The 21,889-nt window shown below is 39.1% G+C and overlaps 2 protein-coding genes across 7 annotated transcripts; one reads left to right on the top strand and one right to left on the bottom strand.

Moving 5' to 3' along the window:
- Positions 1–429: 429 nt before the first annotated feature.
- myl10 (myosin, light chain 10, regulatory) lies at positions 430–7,974 on the bottom strand. Of its 6 annotated transcripts, none has more exons than XM_038709087.1 (8): positions 7,560–7,681; positions 5,746–5,843; positions 4,996–5,085; positions 4,252–4,327; positions 3,414–3,518; positions 2,998–3,076; positions 1,823–1,871; positions 430–651 (listed from the first exon to the last, which is right to left on the bottom strand). In XM_038709087.1, exons 2-8 carry the CDS (start codon positions 5,791–5,793, stop codon positions 547–549), a joined length of 552 nt encoding a protein of 183 aa, XP_038565015.1. In that variant the 5' UTR covers positions 5,794–5,843; positions 7,560–7,681; the 3' UTR covers positions 430–546. The 6 variants fall into 6 exon arrangements, with proteins under 6 accessions (XP_038565015.1, XP_038565014.1, XP_038565018.1 ...); XM_038709086.1 differs by having other exon boundaries at positions 7,515–7,592; XM_038709091.1 differs by having other exon boundaries at positions 515–651; positions 3,017–3,076; positions 7,515–7,592.
- kctd7 (potassium channel tetramerization domain containing 7) lies at positions 6,544–18,002 on the top strand. Its single transcript, XM_038709085.1, has 4 exons — positions 6,544–8,033; positions 12,241–12,410; positions 15,135–15,313; positions 15,551–18,002. Exons 1-4 carry the CDS (start codon positions 7,728–7,730, stop codon positions 15,925–15,927), a joined length of 1,032 nt encoding a protein of 343 aa, XP_038565013.1. The 5' UTR covers positions 6,544–7,727; the 3' UTR covers positions 15,928–18,002.
- Positions 18,003–21,889: the final 3,887 nt, after the last annotated feature.

Genomic DNA, 21,889 nt, shown 5'->3' with positions numbered 1-21,889 from the left:
AAAAACTTCCTCCCATCAAATCATTAACATCATTAGCAACATGCCTTATTGCCATATATTTTTAAGATATAGTCACTCATTTACTGGACATTTTAAAAGTCCATTTAAATGAATAACATGTTAATGAATCTCCTTAATGACAGTGGCCTCAACAGTGCAAACTTTTCACTGCATGTGACAGGCAAAATTAAAGTCGGTGAATACATATTTAAATCAATTTAGGTTTATATAATCTATATTATATTATATTATATTATATAAGTATCGGATCGGACTTGATAACGGCAAGTACTGGGATTTGGATCAAGCCAAAATAAAAATGATCGGGACATCCCTTCTTGTGTGTATAGAGGTATGTTAACTTTCAGATAAATGTGGCAGCCAGAGTATGTAGTATGCCAAATCAATTATCTCATGAACACAAGACTTTCATTAAACTTTTATTGTTAAAGCTGCGGGTGGCACAAGACAACATGTGATGTTGTCAGTTTGAAGTGTCTCAGATGACATGTTTAGCCGGTGATCTGAGGGATGTTATTGATTGTTTCACTCCTGCTCCTTGTCTTCTCCATGGGTAATAACATAACACAGGTTCTTGTAATCCAAGTTTCCAGAAACATCCAGGGGAAAGTTTGTGAACATCTGGTTTACCTAAAGGAAGGGAAGTGGGATTACAGTAACAACTCAAGAAAACAAGTTAACCAAATGCTTGATTCATGCATATATGAAATGTCAGTCATCAGTGAAGGCGAACTGAGCTGCACTGTGTTTTTTCAAAGCACAGTTGTCAGAGCAAAAAGTGATAATCAGCATGGCAAAGTTAATCATCTTAAATATATATTCAGTCTATTTCAACCTAGTACAGTTCTCAATTTACAGTTCTTAAAACAGAAGTTGGACACTTTTTTGAAATAATTAGTATCAGCTTAGCTTAGCATAAAGACTGTAGAAACGGGGTGGGCAACTAGCCTGGCTTTCTCCAAAGAAAAAAACTCTGTCTACCAGCACTTCTAAAGATCACTATTTAAACAAACAAGATATAACGTGTTAATTAACAAGCTACTTTTGCAAACCAAACCAGATGCAAACAAACTGCTGCTTAAAAATCAACAAAATCGATTGTATTAGTGTTCATTTTGGCTTTAATTTAGATGTGACTCCCAGCGGTGTTAGATTTGCAGCTGTTTTTTGGTTTGTTGACACCTCTGTTGTTCTTTTCAGCTTCTCTCAGTCTGAAATTCCTGACATATCCGGATTTTTTCTCAACTTGGTTGCTAGTAATTTAATGTACAGTATCAGTGCAGGTGTGGTTGTGCTGGCGACGAGAGAGAAAGCTCTGTGTTCAGCTCCCAGTTTTTTTGTATGTTGGAACTGAATCTCTGTGGTTTGGTTTCACTCCTGTGTTCCTGATTTAATGTAACAGATTTAGATTCAGATGTATCAGAGCTGTGATAAGTTACTGCTGAAGCAAGTTACTTTCTGTTGCTACTTCATATGGAAAGTTTTATACCAGTAGGAACCTTTTATTGTGAAGTGGCCATTTGTTGTTTTAATGGTTACAGTGGTTTAGGCCTAGGGTTAACGCGAGTAGCCCAATACTTATGGTTACTAATATGGTTTACCACAACACGGCAAGCCCTGCAGGTTCTTCTTTGGTTTGTTTCTCACAATATGTATTGTTCAATGTATTTTACAATTACAACACACCTGGCAAGATCTATATCTGTATGTATCATTATCATCCAACCCCTTCTTCATGGTAGGATCCCTGTAACTTTCTGTCATAGGGAATAACAGATGATGATGGATGGACATGCATTACCTCATCCTTGTTGAACTTGTCTGCTTGAAACATAAGGTGGTACTTGATGCTGTGAAAGGAAAATTATATTATTATTTGTTACTCTCTAATCTTATTTGTTTTCCACTTAAAAGTTGAGCACATTCTTAATGAGTAATCAGTGGCGAAATATTTTCAACATTTATGCATTTATTGTATATTTGAATTGTTCAAAGCGCTGGTATAACAAATATGTTTGTCACACATCCACCACTTTGGTCCAGACTGAAATATCTCAACAGGTTTTAAATGGATTGCCATGCATTTGGTACGTATATCCTTGGTGCCCAGAAAATGAATCCTAATGACTTTTCATCTAGCACCATCATGAAGTCAAACATTTGATATGTCCAATACTTTGGGTTATGAAATTCATTTAAAATGAATGGCATTCCCATCCTCCTACACTGTACTAATTAGTGGATGTTAGAATGCTAACATGCCACACTAAGATGGTGACCATGCTAAAAACATCAACAACGTTAGCATGCTGACGTTAGCATTTAGCTCAGCGTGGCTATAGACTCTTAAGGGTTCAGTGTGTAACATTTAGTGGCATCTAGTGGTGAGGGTTTGAGAATTGCAACCAGCGAACGGTGCATTCATGTGCTCCTTGGATGGTCCCATTTCCTGAGTTGTGAAGTCGTTCTTCCGACTTCAGTTTGTGTTCATGTGCTCTTAAATCGGAATGTGGAATTAACATGGATGCTACTGCAAAGATGTGTCGGTGGCCGACACACTCTGTACGCTCTTGTGCTAAATAATACATGTGGTCCACCATTTGTCCAAATTTCTCTTTGTTTTTTACTTATAATAAACCAGTCGACTACTACTATTACTACTACTAACGTTACTCGTTTTTGTTCTTCTTCGTACATATTCAATGTGGTGATGAAACGCATTTATCCATTTGGGCTACTGTAGAAACATGGCGGCACAACATAGCGACTTCCATGTAAGGGGACCCAGAGTGTATGTAAATAGATATGGCTCATTTTAAGGTAACAAAAACATTAACGGTTCATTATGTAAGGTCTTTATACACCACTGAAAACATAGTTATGGATATTATATTGAATTTCTGTCAATAGATCCTCCTAAATATTACACAATGAACCTTTAAGTCTGGTTGTAAAGAAAATGAAGAAAATGCATACTCCTCTCCTCTTAGGACACCTTTTCCTTCAGGGTCAAAGATCTTGAATGCGTTGAGAATGGTTTCCTCCGGGTCAGTACCTAAATGATGAAAGAGTTTTCATAAATATATCTTTAATACCAGTAAAACTTGGAACTTAATAGTGCTATGTACTGGTAAATAAAAGTGAGTGTTAACTATGTCCTCTTTTACTGAGCCACATAAAAGAAGCAAACAAAAAAATACAAAAATAAACAAAATAATTCAAAATACATTTTTACAGCATATTTATTGGTTAATGCATTTTATTATATTAATTTGCACTGCTCTTGTTAGCCTGGTGTAGCAGGTGTTTGAATTAAGATGAAACAATTCTAGTCAGCATAATCTATAAACTTCACATGGTTTAAAAGTTAGTTAAAGGATATCCTGACTAACCTTTGAGCTTTTCGCCAAACATAGCTAGGAAGATGGTAAAGTTGATAGGGCCAGAGGCCTCCTTCATCATCTCATCCAGCTCATCATTGCCAACATTGAGACGACCTGTACAAAGATTAGACAGAGTGGTCACTACAGACAGATCAAACACTTTGCTGCTATGCTGACAATCATGATACAACCAGCCCTCCTCACCAGAAAAGTAGCCATAAAGGTTGATTATGCAGCAGGTTATTACAGCCCATATTTATGTTCATTGTTAGGTCGTGTTCTCTAGTGGCTGTATGACAGTAGCAAAGGAGGAAGTAAGATGACATAGTAATAAAGAACAACAAAGTCCGTGTAATGAGAAGGTTTAATGTGTCAAGTAAACTCAGGACTTTCACTTAGTAGCCTGAGGTTCAAGTCCCATGTGAAAGAATGCTGAAGTTGACTTATTTAAAGTTTTAAATGAAATTACATTTCATAGGTGGAAAAAAGGCCACCGTTTCACAACATTAACCACGTATTTAACTTTTTATGATTTATGTCACTTGAGTTACGTAACGCACTGAAGGTCTGGTTCTTTCCAACACTTGTATGTTGTTTTGGGGAATGGTCCGTTGTCCAATGTCCAATAAAACAACTACAGTCTGACAGTGCAGACAGGCAGTGTGTGCTCAAACGGCGCTGATCATTGAACATACTCGTGTTTTTGGTGAACTGAACTTGTCCGTTTGTGAACGTGAACTCATACACTGTTGTGTTAAACCCATGGGCTACTGTAGAAACATGGCGGCGGAACATGGCGATTTCCATGTAAGGAGATCCGCGTTGTGTGTAGATAGAAATGGCTCACCCAGAGCAGCATATGTGTCTCTCAAGTCCCCCTTGTCAATGAAACCATCTCTGTTCTGGTCCATGATGGTGAAGGCCTGGAATGAAAAACACACATTTAATTCACTACATTTTATCAGCACGCATCCTCACCTGTTAGTGTGCATGTTTTCATTAATCAAAAACTACAGCAGCTTAGATTAACACACCTTCAACCTGCAACCTGTCAGACCTTGATAGTTCATGTCTGAGAACCACTTGCTGTAGTCAATGTCCTTATTATTTAAGACTTAACTTAAATGTGGAAGACTTAACTTACATGAAAGTAGCGGTAACAGTTAAAAGTGGACAAGTAAATGTCTTGAATAAAAAAATTTTAAAAATGTAGATGTAGCTATTATTAGCAAAATATTATTGTGTTATTATGAATGATTCATTACCATGTTAGCATTATAATTCTCTAGCCGGAAATGGGGCTTATTTTAGTTAGTTATGAATGTTTATATACTTTTAAATCTAGATTAATCTATCACAATTTATCATATTCTATAAACTGAGCATTTGTTATGTAAAATGTTATTTATATTAATTATTGCAGTTTCTCAAATGAATCATGAATGTTTTTTTATTAATGATAGACGTGTACAGCTGGTGTAACAAACGTAAGCAGGAATCTTTAACCTAGCATGGCCTGCTTGTTCAGACGAAATTATTTATGATCCAAGACTTAAAATGTGACAGACGTAGCTGCCAGACGTCGTCTCACCTCTTTGAACTCCTGAATCTGTGACTGTTCAAACATGCTGAACACATTGGAGCCAGACTCGGCTGTCTTCTTCTTCGCCTTCTTCGATGCCTGATGGGAGAATTTGATAGAGATTGCTTATATATTAAAGTGAGCCGTGTTGTCATTAATGTCTTACAGTATTTTGATCCATTTGATATCCCTTTATTCGGCCACCAGCACTTGGTTTGGGTGAACATTATGTTGCTATAGCAGTTTAAGTGACATTGTTACAGCCACCATTTTGTCAGACTAGGGCTTGACATAAATGTTTTTGGCTAGTGGTTTTCCAAAGTTACTAGCCACTTTATATATAAATATATAGGAGTCGTGCTGCCCTGCCTCAGGATGTCCATCCCCTGCCCTCCGTTTTTATCATCCTTCCCTGCTTCCTTCACAGTTAGTTTGGTAGTTTGTGGCCATTTTGAAAGTTGTAAAGTAGTTCTTCCACCCCAGCTGATTTTATATAAATATCTAATAAAAATATCTAATAAAAATTACCCTAATAAAATGTAATTAGATAAAATAATAGGTTAAAAAAAAAGGTAAAAGACTTAGAGATACTATAACTTTGGACTTCCATCCTTGTGGACCATATAGAATATGAAGTGCCAGAAATACACTGGATATTCTTTCAGACCCCCAGACCAATGAGCCAAGAGACCTGAACAAACACTGTGAGTAATACAGGCAAACAAAGTAGGATTTGAAGAAGAAGGAGGGCAGTCTTACCATGGCGAGGAGTTTCACATACAGCACAAAAGTCCTGAGAGGTAACATCCAAATCTGCCTCTGCAGTTATATAGACCTGTCCGCATCAGCCACCTGGGCTAAGTTTAGAAAAATGGGGGTGGATCAATATTCCATGTATTCCTGCCTTATAGAGCGTGAACACTTCACACCCATCTTCATCATCCATAAAACTTCTATTGTTATCCATTGCATTGACAGGAGGAGCTGCCACCACAGGGTGGGTATGGTATGGGCCATGGACAAATGCTCATACCTGAAGCTTGATCCAGGCTAATCATAGCTCACAGTAGCACCCACATTAGCTCTATAATGAAATAATACCCCTGAGGGTTAGAACAGGCTTTAAACATTATAACGTCTTTTGCAGACAAATAAATTATTTATTTGTATATCACAAGTTGTGTTTGAGTTGTTCTGTTTACATTTCAGTTTCTGTTGAATTCAGTGTGAATCACAAAGCCGTTCATTTATTTTATTACTCTATGGCATCAAAAAGCTTGTGCTGAACCTTGAGAGTGCTGTGATAGATTTAAAAAAAAGTCCACAGTGTGATTCTGTTGCACAGCTGTACCCCTAACTTGTGGCTACACAACCTTGAAACTTTGGGGAGACAGGTGACTAATATGTGAAAATATATATTCATATTAGTCTGTCTTAGATGGGGTCAGAGCTGTGAGATTGTTTTAGTGTTTTCCTTTCTTGCCGTTCCTCTCCCCTCCTTGAATGTTCATTCAAGGCCAGAAAAGGATCTCTGTTCCCCAAAAAATAGAAACCTGGACTGTCAAAATGATTATGCATCCCTTTGCTCTGGGCCAGGCGCCCGAAGCTGCCCTAGGCGGCAGGTCTCTGGACCAACTGATTTTCTGTTGTAGTACCTCTCTGTCATTCTCTTTTAGTAGGGGAGACCAGGTGTGGTTGTAACACTTTTTGCTTCAGTAACTATAACTCACTTAATTTTTTTGCTAGAGTTCTCAAATTTTTATACAAAGTACCCACATTTGGTCACTACAAATGGCACCAATTCAATCTTCTACAAGAACATCACAGACTTCGTGAGTTGATGTCAAATGCAATGTGTCAATGTGTCATAAAACAGTCTTGGTCAAGAAATGTACTTTCTTACCTCAAAATCAGTTTTTCTCTATATATTCTGAATATGCCTGTTTCCAGATGTGATAACCACCATGCCTGATTGGGGAGGAAGTAGGTAAATACTGAAACGATCACCTAACTCCTATCTTATCTCTATTTGGTGGAATTGGTGTTGTTACAACTCTCTCCATGTTACAACCATACCCAGTCTCCCCTAATAAATTCTCCAAAGACAATGGTTTGTTGTATTTCAATTACTTGCGCAATTCCTCACCAGCGATTAATTTCCACGACATATAGGGAGACAAAATGGAAAAATCATATTAATTGTTATCATTTTAAATGGCCCTTTTCAAAATAATTTTGACAATCTTAAATGCTATTTAAATTATTATTAATAATAATATCCAAATTTTATCTTTATTAATATATATTTTTATTCACAAAATAACTTATTTGTTACTTTTTGACCAGCTGCTTACAGCTTACAGTCTGGTTTCATCGCATGGATTTCCCTCGCGGCCAAGAGCACTCCTTGACGTGATGACGGTGTGCAGTTCTGACACGTCACAGCACGTATAACCCAGAGCCGTTAAGACTGCACAGGCCCAGTCCGGACTTCTATTTTAACACGTTGGGTTAAACGTTCAGCATACCTGATTTTTTTAAGTGTTTATAATTTACGGGCGGAATTCCCTTACTTCTGCTCTCGCTCTGAAAGCGGGGTGTGTTCATACAGCTGCTCCTCGCGCCCCTATGCTCGCGCCCCACCCTCTGCCCCTGCCTTGTTATTGTTTTTTAACAGTCGCGCGCTGTGGCTTGTGCTATCATCCCCTGATTTGTGTGGCGACTGTTGGCTCGCCGCGCGCATGCAGCAGAATGGCTCCAACGGTTCCAACGGTTCTGAAGGCTGTGGCAGGGATCGCCAGTCTCTGTCCTTCAGCCCGCTGCCCGCCGCTACTACACGGGTAAGGAGGTTCATTCAGGAGCGACGGACGCTGCCACTACCCAGAGTGATGGTGGTATTCTCGGCCGCGGGTGACAACGAAAAACCGGGCGATGCCATGTCCAGCTCGGACTCTGCGGAGGATGAGTTCCGAAAGGCGGCCTCGCCGGCGCCGAACTTCACCCTCAGCGATCCGCTCCGCCCATCGCTGAACGCCCAGGAGCAGGAGGTAACTAGGCCGCTTTACCTGTCTGTTACAACGTTACGAGTAAAATCAGGTTAAGCAGTCACACAAGCTTGCAAGCACCAAACCGTACTGAAAAGGCATTAATAGGCCTACTTAGGTATAAACGTAAACAAACGATTTATAACTCTATGAATGACGGCTGTTCTCCATACCTATAATAGCAGAGAAGAGTTCAAAATAGAGACAATAGTACAAACACAGTCAGTAAATTTGAGTCACTGTTTCCATATAACCATAAAAATGATATACTTTAGTGCTCAATACATTTACTACTATCAAACTGTAACTATGGATATTTATACAGGGGTCAGTGATTAGTTGTCAGTTGTGTCACATGACTTGTGTTAATGAGCAGGCACTGATATGTCAAGCCTCCTGATAGATCTACACAGAGCTACAGCAGAATAATCCTCTTATTTCTGTGGTCTGACAGTGAAGCCCTCACACGGGCTATTCACAGCTCTTTGAGCAATACAAAGAAGTATTAAATTTGCATTTTTCTTAAAAATTCAGTTTGTTCTAGTGATCTCAGTCTATTAAAGAAGAAGATATACTTTATTAATCCCGCACGGGGAAACTCAATGTTTTCACTCTGTTATTATTATGTTAGTATTTTTATACATAGGTCCGAAAGACACACATGCACAAACAGGAAGACATTGCAACACATGAGGAGGCTGCCACTCATGAGTGCGGCACCCCATGCAGTTGGGGTTTCAGGGGCTTGCTCAAGCCTTCTTCGGCAGTACCCAGGAGGTGAACTGGCACCTCTCCAGCTACCAGTCCACACCCTGCAACTCTAGTCCAAGCTGGATTCGATTCGGCGGCCCTCCGCTTCCCAGCCTAATCCTTACGGACTGAGCTACTGCCGTCCCAAAACAAAAAACATCTTAAACAACTTACACACCATTTACATTAATAAAGTAATCTGCATTCTGCTCTAAAAGTAGCATGTGCATGTATAGTGGCACTGTTATCATTTAAGTCCTATAAAGTAATGCAGTTAAAAAACATCCCTGTAAAAAATACTGTTGAGGATTACATTAATAAGGATCACTAACGAACATGGTTAAAGTTCAGTGTGTCCTAGCAGTTACATTCTCACTAAAGTCCCATAATTTGTGTGGAAATCAAAAAATCTTGCACACTGATAATAATGTTCCCGTCCCCAGACCATTATCAGGTAAAAATTAATATTCACTGGCACCATTAAAATTGAGGTCAGTTAGGTCTTCCAATTGTAAACAAGCAAGGAAAAGGTAAGCTACTGTAGGTGGGTACATACTACTGTTCCAGTAGAACAATTCAATATACAGGAAGGAGCCAAATAGTTACATCATTCAAAATTACATTTCAAGAACAAACTTGGCATTTACAAAACCTAAAAAGTAGATAGATATGATATACAGTGAGGAAAATAAGTATTTTAACACCCTGCTATTTTGCAAGTTCTCCCACTTAGAAATCATGGAGGGGTCTGAAATTGTCATCGTAGGTGCATGTCCACTGTGAGAGACATAATCTAAAAAAAATAATCCAGAAATCACAATGTATGATTTTTTAACTATTTATTTGTATGATACAGCTGCAAATAAGTATTTGAACACCTGAGAAAATCAATGTTAATATTTGGTACAGTAGCCTTTGTTTGCAATTACAGAGGTCAAACGTTTCCTGTAGTTTTTCACCAGGTTTGCACACACTGCAGGAGGGATTCTGGCCCACTCCTCCACACAGATCTTCTCTAGATCAGTCAGGTTTCTGGGTTGTCGCTGAGAAACACAGAGTTTGAGCTCCCTCCAAAGATTCTCTATTGGGTTTAGGTCTGGAGACTGGCTAGGCCACGCCAGAACCTTGATATGCTTCTTACAGAGCCACTCCTTGGTTATCCTGGCTGTGCGCTTCGGGTCATTGTCATGTTGGAAGACCCGGCCTCGACCCATCTTCAATGCTCTAACTGAGGGAAGGAGGTTGTTCCCCAAAATCTCGCAATACATGGCCCCGGTCATCCTCTCCTTAATACAGTGCAGTCGCCCTGTCCCATGTGCAGAAAAACACCCCCAAAGCATGATGCTACCACCCCCATGCTTCACAGTAGGGATGGTGTTCTTGGGATGGTACTCATCATCCTTCTTCCTCCAAACACGGTTAGTGGAATTATGACCAAAAAGTTCTATTTTGGTCTCATCTGACCACATGACTTTCTCCCATGACTCCTCTGGATCATCCAAATGGTCATTGGCAAACTGAAGACGGGCCTTGACATGTGCTGGTTTAAGCAGGGGAACCTTCCGTGCCATGCATGATTTCAAACCATGACGTCTTAGTGTATTACCAACAGTAACCTTGGAAACGGTGGTCCCAGCTCTTTTCAGGTCATTGACCAGCTCCTCCCGTGTAGTTCTGGGCTGATTTCTCACCTTTCTTAGGATCATTGAGACCCCACGAGGTGAGATCTTGCATGGAGTCCCAGTCCGAGGGAGATTGACAGTCATGTTTAACTTCTTCCATTTTCTAATGATGTGGACCTTTTTTCACCAAGCTGCTTGGCAGTTTCCCCGTAGCCCTTTCCAGCCTTGGGGAGGTGTACAATGTCTTGTCTCTATTGTCTTTGGACAGCTCTTTGGTCTTGGCCATGTTAGTAGTTGGATTCTTACTGATTGTATGGGGTGGACAGGTGTCTTTATGCAGCTAACGACCTCAAACAGGTGCATCTAATTTAGGATAATAAATGGAGTGGGGGTGGACATTTTGAAGGCAGACTAACAGGTCTTTGAGAGTCAGAATTGTAGCTGATAGACAGGTGTTCAAATACTTATTTGCAGCTGTATCATACAAATAAATAGTTAAAAAATCATACATTGTGATTTCTGGATTTTTTTTTAGATTATGTCTCTCACAGTGGACATGCACCTACGATGACAATTTCAGACCCCTCCATGATTTCTAAGTGGGAGAACTTGCAAAATAGCAGGGTGTTCAAATACTTATTTTCATCACTGTATATGATATATAATATGAACAGTTACAAAGTTACTATCCATTGTGATTTAAAAAAAGACAGTAAGTGAAATTTAAGCAAATAATTTTCTATTTAACTACACTGTATATTTATTTTCATTAGGACTGACAGTAAACAGGCATCAGTTGTAAACTATATCTCAGTTGCTGACATAGATATAATACCTGTGCTATTAGTTATAGCTGTGAAAACTATAAATACAGACTAGTTAATACAGTTAACTAACACAGTTCTGCTCCCCCTTTGTGTATTTGAAGTATTTAAAGTCCATTAAACAAAAGTCTAAAACAAACAAATAATTAAAAAGACAAAACTACACACCAGATCATTGCTTTAACATTAATGATGCACGATATGGATTTTTTCCCCCACTGATCCAATAACCAAATTTCTTCACATTTTTGTAAATTAAAATTGAGTTAATAATCTGTAATTTTGACACACCTGATAATAAGATGGCTAAGATATCATGTACAGAAACATTCATTCAGATACAGTCCATCTTTGACTAAAAATGTCCATTTTCATTTGTAGTTTTGCTGTACTCCTTTACATACAAACAAAAAAGTACATCCATCAGCAGTTAAAGCATTGTTTGATTCTTTTTGGCTAAATTGTTGGCCAAAATTAAATTTTCCGATATGATTCTGATAATGAAAATATGCCCAATATCCGCCGAACATTTATCTGATCGATAATTATTGTGCGTCCCTAGTTAACATTGCGAGATAGGTCAAGTGTAACCCTGTTGTCTTTGACAAAATGAGCTGAACTCATAATTAAAGTGAATGGTGTAACATGCAACAAAACACAACAGCCACGTCAAACATCACTGCAGAAACATATGCAGCAGGTATGTAAGAAATCAGCAATCAAGGATGTGATTTTCCTGGAATAAGCCGGCGTTGTGGATTTCACGACCTGCAGGAAGTAGGCTAGGCACAACCATATTTGGACACACTGTAACTCTAATAGTTTTGGAAATATATCAAGTCACACAGGACAAAGTGACTGTGCTTGTATCATAAAACACTGGTCTGCGCTCTCCAAGCGCCCTTCTAATTTTATTTGTTTTTATGGTGTGTAACAAGCAGTAGTCTTGTGGCCACTAGCTTGATTGTAGACTTTTAGTCCTTTACCAATTTTATTTCCATTCCCCTTCAAAAGTTTCCAGAGGTCATCTCTCTGAATGTTGGGGGCATGTACTTCACTACTCGCCTGTCCACGCTGCGGCGATTCGACGACACCATGTTGGCCGCCATGTTCAGCGGGCGTCATTACATCCCACGTGACGCTGAAGGGCGCTACTTCATCGATCGGGATGGGGCATATTTTGGGTGAGTAGCACTGTATGTGAGCTTTACTCATTTGATTCATTTTAAGATATGCTACTATTGTCATTATTCAAATGTACTTACTTCATCAGGATGATTGAATTAAATATTATTGATTAGACATGTTTTTGATTTTTTTTTTTTTATAAATTGGTATGTTAATCGAGTAATAGGCAACTTTTTTTTCTTTAGAATACACAAAATTAGTCGTTAGATTAATCGACTATTCAAAAAATAATCCTAAATTAATTATGTACAGCCCTATTGGACAGACAAAATAAGACAACATCCTGATTATCACAGTAATATTCTCACGAGTATGACAGAGGAGGGTTATGTGCGAGAGTAGGAAGAGTGTAAATGGAAACTGAGAGAGAGAGCGGCGCACAAACAAAAAAGTTCACACTCTGCAATCTGAAACCATCTGCTGATGGCAACTCATTATATTCTGACAGGTATCCATGAGTCAGGTAACAAACTGGTCTGTCTGGCTTCTGCTAGTGCTGTAAACTGATTTACATATCTATTTCTTTGCTGCTGCACTTTTCTCCCTTGTTGCATACAATATATGCCATATACAGGTATATATGATAAGATCAAAATGGCCGATGTATGTAGCTGCCGATATAGCCTGTGTCCCAAACAATAACACAATAGCTTGTTGTGAGCAAAGCCAGCGGAAACTGACCCAAAGGATGCAGCTCATTAAAATAAAGTAGTAAGGTGTTTGTTGTCCCTCATTAGAGATTAACATATCTTTACTGAGGTCTGTAAATTTTTTGTACTGTGTGCCATTATGCAAAGCGTTGAAAGGGCAACAACGACCGGACTTTTCTTTAGAGGCAAACAACAGAACTTTTTTTTTTTTTTACAATTTCAATACTCCATACACAAGTTTGATTTATTAAAATGTTTTTAGTTGTACTTATATTTATAACCCTAACCCTCCTATTGTTTACTTCCTATTTCCAAATCAATTTAACAGTTTGATACTGCATAATACTACTGCATACAAAATGCAGTATATAGTACAGGTTGCCAGTAGTGGGCTGTTTAAGCTAAATGCGAACATCAGCGTCCTAATGTGCTCACAATGACAATGCAATATGTGTAACAAATTCTATGAGAAGCAGTTGAGTTGTTGAGACATTTCACACAAAACCACAAATGTCAACCTCATGGTGGCGCTAGAGAAAATGTCAGGGGATCACCAAAGTCATTAGGCTTCATCCTCTGGGGACCATAAGATATTTCAGTCTGGACCAAAGTGATGTTCTGACTGACCAACATTAGCATCCCTGGAGCCATGGCTAAAAAGCAAAACCAAACTGCTTTACAGTTTTTTTTTCACAGTCAAGATGTTATAAATTATGTAAGTAGTGGGTTGGGCTAAGGTCCGTTCTGTGTGAATGTAGCTGTGTGTGTGTGAGGAGATGTGTATAAAGATTTAAAAATAAGAAACTTGCAGAATGAGAGATGGAAGATATGCAACTGTATGAAGTAATAAAATAAGTCATAGAGGCAGCTGGACCACTGCAGGTGTACTCAGACACTCAGAAGGAGCCTTTTCATTTGAGACATTAACACGGTGTTTTCAGCGAACTGTATGTTTTTGGAGCTATTGTCTTTCTGCAAAATAAATCTTCTTCCAAGTTGCTGGTGTGTTGGACACTGCAGCAGCTTTTCCTCCAGGGGTTCTCTGTTTTTTTCCTTCATTCCTTTTAACCTCTATGTTCACGAGCCTTCCAGGTTCTGCTGCAGAGATGCAGAATCAAAATCAATTTTATTGGCCAAGTGTGTGGATACATGCAAAGATTTTGAGTCTAGTTGTCAGTAGCCACACAGTGCTGAGAACAACTATACAAGATTCAAATAGACTAACCAGACAGCTAAATAAAGATAAGCAGACATACAGCTAGTGTGTAGGTATGAAAATAGATAATAAACAATAAGACATTACCTGTTTACAGTGTAACAGTGACATCGGGCGCAAGGCGGGGTACACCCTGGACAGGTCGCCAGTCCATCGCAGGGAGGCATATCATTATATCAACAATATTGCGACATGTTGACACATTTATGTCGTGTCTTTGTACAGCAGCAACTATTTCCATAAGGCAGTCTTGCCTTTTGAGTGCTTTATGCACAATGAAAGAAATGCTGATGGTTCAAACCATGCACTGTATAAAACACGGACGTAGTCTCCATGATGTCACCCATAGGTTTCTGCAGAGCCGCTATGAAGCTCAGTGTGGGAGGCCCCGGCCATCGCCATATTGGCAGTTCCTGACTCTTGTTAGTCCTAAAATTGCCGTGGCAGGCCGAATGAAGCCTGGTTGCTGAAACCTGGCCACCTGTGATGGCTCCCACCTGTCACTCATAGCATCCCACTCTTATTCATGCATAACTTTAAGTCTTAATGTAATTTATACGGGTGATGTACGGAGATTGACTCGCTTTTGGAATCGGCCTTTCTTTGAACTGCAGTTTTTGACTCTTCTCGTTGGCTTTATTTAAGCCCCACAGGTTGCAGCTTGATTCAAACTTGTGATTTAAACTTTCAAAGTGAGGTAACAAAAAAAGAGCGACTGGACATGAGGCTGCAGCTACATTTTTTAAATAGAGTACATCCCCTTGCATCAAAGCCGAGTTGTTAAAAGTATGAATCATTAGGTAGGGTTATGGTTTTGTGTGGATTAGTTCTAGTGACACTGTTTCCATCCAAAGGGACATCCTGAACTTCCTCCGAGAAGGCGAGCTTCCTCACAGGGACCGGGTGCGAGCGGTGCACAGAGAGGCTCAGTACTACTCCATTGGCCCGCTGCTGGACAGCCTGGAGGACTCTCAGCCGCTCACAGGGGAGAAAGTCCGACAAGCGTTCCTCGATCTGATGCCCTACTACAAAGGTAAGTCTGTGAGTCTGTCTCCCTCCCATGCTGAAATGAGGATGGATGTAAATGTTCATTGACTATGGAAAACAATAAAATCTTACATGAGCAGCAAAGCTTCACCTGTTTACACAACTGTGCACCATTGCAGGAGTTTTCAAAGTCTGACACTGGGCATTCTTTTTTAGCTTATATCTGTTTACATTTTGGAAAATGTGCACCATTACATCATAAATGTAACTGTTTTCATTTCAGACAATCTGGAGCGTATTGTGGAGATTGCCAAACTGAGGGCCATACAGAAGAAGGCACGGTTTGCCAAGTTGAAGATCTGCGTCTACAAGGAGGAGATGCCTATCACGCCATATGAACGTCCTCTTTTTAACTCACTGCGTTTTGAACGCTCGGACAGCGAGGCCAAGCTCTTTGAGCATCACTGCGAGGTGGACGTTTCCTTCGGACCTTGGGAGGCAGTGGCGGACGTTTATGACCTGCTGCACTGCATCGTCAGTGACCTGGCCGAGCGTGGCATCACTGCGGAGCAGCAGTGCATCGGCGTCTGTGACAAGCATCTTATCAACCATTACTACTGCAAGAGGCCCATCTATGAGTTCAAGATCACATGGTGGTGAAGCTGAAGGGAGACAGTTATGGCTGATTGGACCAAAAAGCAAAAGGATGGATGTTCCATTTTTAGTATAACTTGGCTGATATTGTTTTTGTATTGAAGTTTACAATATTTTGTGCACATGTCTTAAAAATGTGACCCTTTAAATCATTCTTCAACATAAGTGTTATGTTTCCCCCCAAATATTTAAATTTTCTTCCTTTTAAAAAGGAAAAACACTGAAGCAAAAAAATGAAATGCCAACACTTTCCAGTGAAATCCAGGCCAATGAAAAACACTACTACTACTACCAGTTTTTTTTGAACATCCAGTGGCTTAACTTCTTACCTTGATGCAGTGATGTACAGGTGTACTCTAGTCTGCAGGTAAGTTACTATTTAAAGGTCTATTCAAAGTCCATAAATGTCTGCCCTTAAAAGATGACATTTCAGCTGTATTTTTCAGTTATGAGGCCCAAACCTGTGTCACTTGATGTGTTCAAGTACATCATACTGCTTGTGTGATCGGACAGGTTTCTGTAGCGTTTAGAGCCCCATACAGTCACTGTAGTTACATGCAAGTTGAAGAAAAAACACAAAACTAAATGCCTAAAGTGTGTGTGAAACACTGGTGAAAGGAAAGCCAAATATCTTTGTGTATCAGTCAGACACCTGTGAAACGGATGATGACTGAAAGCTGCTTCAATTTTAATCAATACAGCGTGAAGTGAGATTATGCGACTTAACGTATCAGCGGCCCCTGAGGCCACAAATAACAAAAAAGCACATGCAGAAGAGTCATTGATTGGTGAACTGACTAAATGTGTAATGTTTGCTAACATTAGCTACCATAAGCTAACTGGTCATTCCAGCCAGGAGAAGTTTGGCTGTGTTTAATTACTTAATGTATTTAATAATGCTGCATATTTTGTTACAGCACCCAACTTTTCATTTATCAAAGAGAAAGGTTGTGGCATTTCCTTTTTCAAAAGTTACTTAGTCCTGCCTAAAGGCACGTAACCTCGAACCAAAGTGTCTTTTTAGGCTTCAAATCAATTTTTTTAACAGTGTCTGATTTTGACTGTGAGCGCTGCACTAAACCCGTCTGACCTCCCAGCAGTACTGTGGCTGAATGCATCCAGTGTAGACACAAGACTGAAGCAGGATCGTCTCACCATTTCTAGAACTAACATTCAAAGAAATGACCTCGTAGTAAATATTAAATATTGTAAGCAAGTAAACTGAGCTAAAATCTGTATTTTTTTTTAGAACCAAGTTTTGTTTAAGGATACAGATTACCTGTGAGCCTGGCCTATTTGGATATACAGAGTATATTTTAATTATGGAAAACCTCCTGAGGAGCGTGTTTTTAATGATTCGAGAAAGGTTGCGTGGTATCCATTTTTTCGTTTTTACTCAGTGTCAGTACTCAGTACTAGTACTAGTAGCTTAATTTGTTGCACGTTAATGTAAATTTGCAGATATTATATCACTGTTATTTAATGTCATCTTCCATTCCACCTTTTTCGAAAATGAAAATCCACTGAAACTGCGATATAGAGAGTCAAAGCTAAGTTAAATGTTTTTTCCTGCTGTACTTGATAAAGTCTGAGCACCTTGTGATTGTAACCTATATATATATTTTTTACCTCAAGTAAAGGCATCAGATAAACTCAAGTTATCAGCTATAGAAAGCAACAGCGCCGGCATAATTTAATTAACTCCACTTAGAAAGCCAACATGCTTGTTTTGCTGATGTACTTTTAACCAATTATGCAGGGGAGATGCTACGTTCTTTATTCACTACTAATCATGATTTACACCGTTATGTTTTGCAATGTTTTTATATTGTTATTTATTTATTTCTGTTAGCTTCTAGGAAGCTGTAGATCAATTTATTTGAGTTTTGTTTGTTTGTAGTGAAAACAAGATGTACCATTTTTATTATTTATGGTAAAATTAAAAATACCTGTTAAGTGCTTTTAAAATGTGTCCCTATTTTATTTATAAAAGTCTATAGAAGCATTGAGAAGAATATCGAAAAATATTGGTATTGTGTGAATACCATTGTCAATAAAAATTGATTGATTTACATGTGAAAGTCGGTTTACAGGTCTTGGGGAGTACTATTTGTATATATGAACAAAGTTGTTTTAAGGCTCCAGAGGGAGCTGTGTGTAGTCTGACATATTGCCTTAAGTGATGTCACCTGAGTATCGGCTGTGTCTGAAGACTAAAAGCTTGAAAATGAAAGAAACTTGGGGTCAGGAGTTAGAAAGAAGTGAGTTTAACAGACCCCTGTAGATCCTCGAGGGTAACGGCTCAAAGCTGCATAATAATAATAATAATAATCTTTATTTGTAGAGAACTTTTCAAAAACAAGTTACAAAGTTTAAAGACAATAATACCCAAAAAACAATAATACAGAAACAATACAAGATAAAAGCAAGAAAACATTGAAAAGACTAAAATACACATTTAAGATAAATATAAAATAAGTAAAATAGAATAAAATAAAAGGGATAAAATAAAGTCAAATAAAATCGGGAAAGAGTCTCCTATAAAAGTATGTTTTAAGAAGGGACTTAAAAGAGTTCACTGACTCAGCCGACCTGATTTCCTCGGGCAGGCTGTTCCAGAGCCTCGGGGCCCTGACAGCAAATCCTCTGTCCCCTTTAGTTTTCAGACTCTGGAACACACAGCAGACCTCTGCCCGAGGATTTCAAGGTACGTGCTGGTGCGTATGGGACTAAAAGGTCAGAAATATAACAAGGCGAGAGGCCATGAAGAGCTTTAAAAGTGATCAATAAAATTTTAAAGTCAATTCTAAAACATACTGGGAGCCAGTGTAGTGAAGCTAAAATAGGGGTGATGTGGTCATATTTCTTTGTTCTGGTTAAAAGCCTGGCAGCTGAGTTCTGGACAGTCTGGAGTCGATCAGTAGATTTTTGGGTTAAACAGGTGAAAAGGCTGTTGCAATAATCCAGGCGTGATGAGATGAAGGCGTGTAAAATGGTCTTGGTGTCCTTAAAAGTTAACATAGATCGAATTTTTGCTATATTTCTAAGTTGATAAAAACATGATTGAACAAGCTTTGTGGTGTGCTGCTCGAAATTTAAATTACTATCAAACCAGACACCAAGGTTCTTTGCCACAGGCTTAATGTGATTTACTAGGGAACCAGCAGATGGCAGTATTTGTTTTGCCATCTGCTGGGACCCGATGACCAGGATTTCTGTTTTGTCTGAGTTCAGCTGGAGGAAATGATTTGACATCCATTTTTTAACTTCACAAAGGCAGTCAGTAAGTGAACTCAGCATTCCAGGTTCTGTGGAGCTGACGGGCAAGTATATTTGTGTGTCATCAGCATAAATATGAAAAGAAATGCCATGTTTATGGATAATATGTTCATGGGGAAGCAGATACAAGGAAAACAAAATGGGTCCTAAGACCGACCCCTGAGGCACACCATATTTAACTGGATAGAACAAAGAGACATAGTTGTTTACAGACACGTAAAATTTACTATTTGACAGGTAGGATGAAAACCATTCTAGGGCAGTACCAGAGATCCCCACCCAGTGCCTCAGTCTGTCTAACATGATGTTGTGATCAATGGTGTCAAAAGCAGCGCTAACATCCAGGAGTACCAGGACTGAGCACATGCCTTCATCAGCAGACATTAAAAGGTCATTGGTGACTTTAAGCAGGGCAGTCTCAGTGCTGTGGTACTTCCTGAAACCAGACTGAAACTTTTCAAATAATTTGTTATTTTCCAGTACAGTGAGCAGCTGTTTGGACACAATTCTTTCTAGAATCTTTGCAATAAAAGGCAGTTTTGAAATTGGTCTAAAATTTTGATGGAGGGAGGGATCTAAACCAGGTTTCTTTAAAAGTGGGTTCACGCAAGCTGTTTTAAAATAATCAGGGACACAACCAGTAGATAGGGAGCTGTTGAAAACAGAGAGCCCAACAGAATCCATTACTGTTATGCATAAGCATAACAACTGAATCTCTATCCGAACTGTCTGCAGTTTGAGTTGTATTGTGGGTAATGTAGACACTGAGTTTTGACAAGGATGAAGAATGTGTGGAACCGGCTGCACTGATTTTAATTTTAATTAAGATCTGCTGAAGCTCAATTCTACAGCTGCAGTCTTTTTTTAGTAGACATTGTATTTTAACGGCGATGATTACATGCAGCCATATTATCTATGTCTCATCTGAAATTTCCCGACTTACTGTCAGATGTTAGAAGACTCAGCAAAGCTTAGCAGAGAGGGCTTGAAAAGAGAGCTTACACAAAGCAAAGGGCAGAGAGAAGTGAGATTATATGAACTCATATGACCCTTGTTTTTTGTTACGTGACAAACCGGGCAGGCTGAGCAGAGGAAGCCATTTTATACTGAAGGAATCAAAGAGTCTACTGCCGTTAGTGATGGGATTTACAGCTCTTTGAAGGGAGCCGGATCTCATGGGTTGACTCCTTTCTGGGAGACAGCTCTTTCAGCTCCCAAACAGCTCCTCATGTAGCACCACTTCTGCCGGTCACTGCCAGTCCTTAATTGTCAGATGTATGACAAAACAACACCCTGCTAATGAAATAACATGGTTAATAAATAATTACACAACAGTAGCCGGCTCCCATCGTTCACTTGAAGGAGCCGGGTGACCGACCATCACTAACATCCATGCTAGCAGTTCTTTGAGGCTATACTTACACACTGTAGTGCTTTCAGATAGTGCTTGCTATGTTAACATGCTGGTGTTCAGCAGGTATGATATTTACCATGTTTACCATCTTAATTTAGCGTGTTAGCGTGGTAACATTTGCTAATTGGCACAAAGTACAGCTGAGGCCGATGGGAATGTCTTAAAAACTCACAAACTTGCTTGTTTCTCCTTAAAAAAAATAATCCACTATAGTATCAAGTCTATACACAAGACAGCTGCCATACTTAACACTGTTTTATGTAAAGGTCAGAGGTCATCACGGACATGTAGAAAGAACCTGTGTTTTCATCTGTTGCTGAGATATTTAAGATCAGTTGAGATGACAGCAGATCACAAAGCAGGTTAGCTTAGCGGTTTCATATAAACTGAACTGGGAAAGACTGGTTTCCAGCACAATGCTCCTCACTACTGGAATGAACTGTGAAACAAACCACTGCTCTGAGGGACTTTAAAGTTGGTCCACTTCTTTGATCCAGACTGAAATATCTCTACAACTAGTAAATGTATTGCCACAAAATTTTGTACAGGCATTCTTGGTTTCCATACATTGAATCCAAATGACTTCCTCAATGATCCACTGACTTTTCCTCTTGAGCACCATCTGATCCAAATTTCTGCTCATGACTAAATACCTGCAAGACATTCCCATCAGCTTCAGCTGTATTGTGTTTTGTGCTAATCAACAATTGTTAGCACGCTAATATAACTAGGATGGTGAACATGGGAAACATTATACCTCCTTAACTTCAGCATGTTAGCAGCTTAAAAGTGCTGCTGCGCCAGCGTGAAGCCTCACAGAGCTGCTAGCATGGGTGTAGGGACTTAGTCTTGTTAAAGGTAAATGTGAGCAATAATGATAGGGCAGCAAAGCATTCTCAGGAACTGGACAGGATTGGCTAATTGAAGTGGGATAGGTTGCTGCGTATGAAAGAATGTCCCATAGGATTTGTAACAAGCAGAAAAACATTGGCTGAAGTGGGGATGTTGTGTTGTCACTTTCCGGTGGATTTTATGTTCCTAAAGTCTTCATCTATACTGAGGATTAATGTATTCATTTATTTTCTTTCATTTATTTTCTTTAGTATCTCAAGGAAGCCACATTATTCAATTGATGTTTACCCTTTTGTTTTTGTTCTTGGGCGGGGAGGGAGCAACAGGACGAGAACATAAGACATATTTGTACATTTGACTGATGTTCTCGGATTGTTTTGTATTGTATTGTATACTGAAAAATGAAAATTGCAAGTTATAAAT

The sequence above is a fragment of the Micropterus salmoides genome, unplaced genomic scaffold (genome assembly GCF_014851395.1).
Source record: "Micropterus salmoides isolate LMB-PRFRI ecotype aquatic unplaced genomic scaffold, ASM1485139v1 Ms_hic_scaffold_9, whole genome shotgun sequence".
In the NCBI taxonomy this organism is placed as follows: domain Eukaryota; kingdom Metazoa; phylum Chordata; class Actinopteri; order Centrarchiformes; family Centrarchidae; genus Micropterus; species Micropterus salmoides.
This window is presented reverse-complemented; position numbering and strand designations above follow the sequence as displayed.

Bases quoted from the DNA above. Each gene is read 5' to 3' on its own strand.
- myl10 (XM_038709087.1), bottom strand. From the start codon at position 5,793: ATGTTACCTCTCAGGACTTTTGTGCTGTATGTGAAACTCCTCGCCATG. The intron at 3,519-4,251 runs GTGAGCCATTTC...ATCTTTGTACAG, and splicing joins AGACACATATGCTGCTCTGG to GTCGTCTCAATGTTGGCAAT. The intron at 3,077-3,413 runs GTTAGTCAGGAT...TTCATCATTTAG, and splicing joins GTTTGGCGAAAAGCTCAAAG to GTACTGACCCGGAGGAAACC.
- kctd7 (XM_038709085.1), top strand. From the start codon at position 7,728: ATGCAGCAGAATGGCTCCAACGGTTCCAACGGTTCTGAAGGCTGTGGC. The intron at 12,411-15,134 runs GTGAGTAGCACT...TTCCATCCAAAG, and splicing joins CGGGATGGGGCATATTTTGG to GGACATCCTGAACTTCCTCC. The intron at 15,314-15,550 runs GTAAGTCTGTGA...TTTTCATTTCAG, and splicing joins TCTGATGCCCTACTACAAAG to ACAATCTGGAGCGTATTGTG.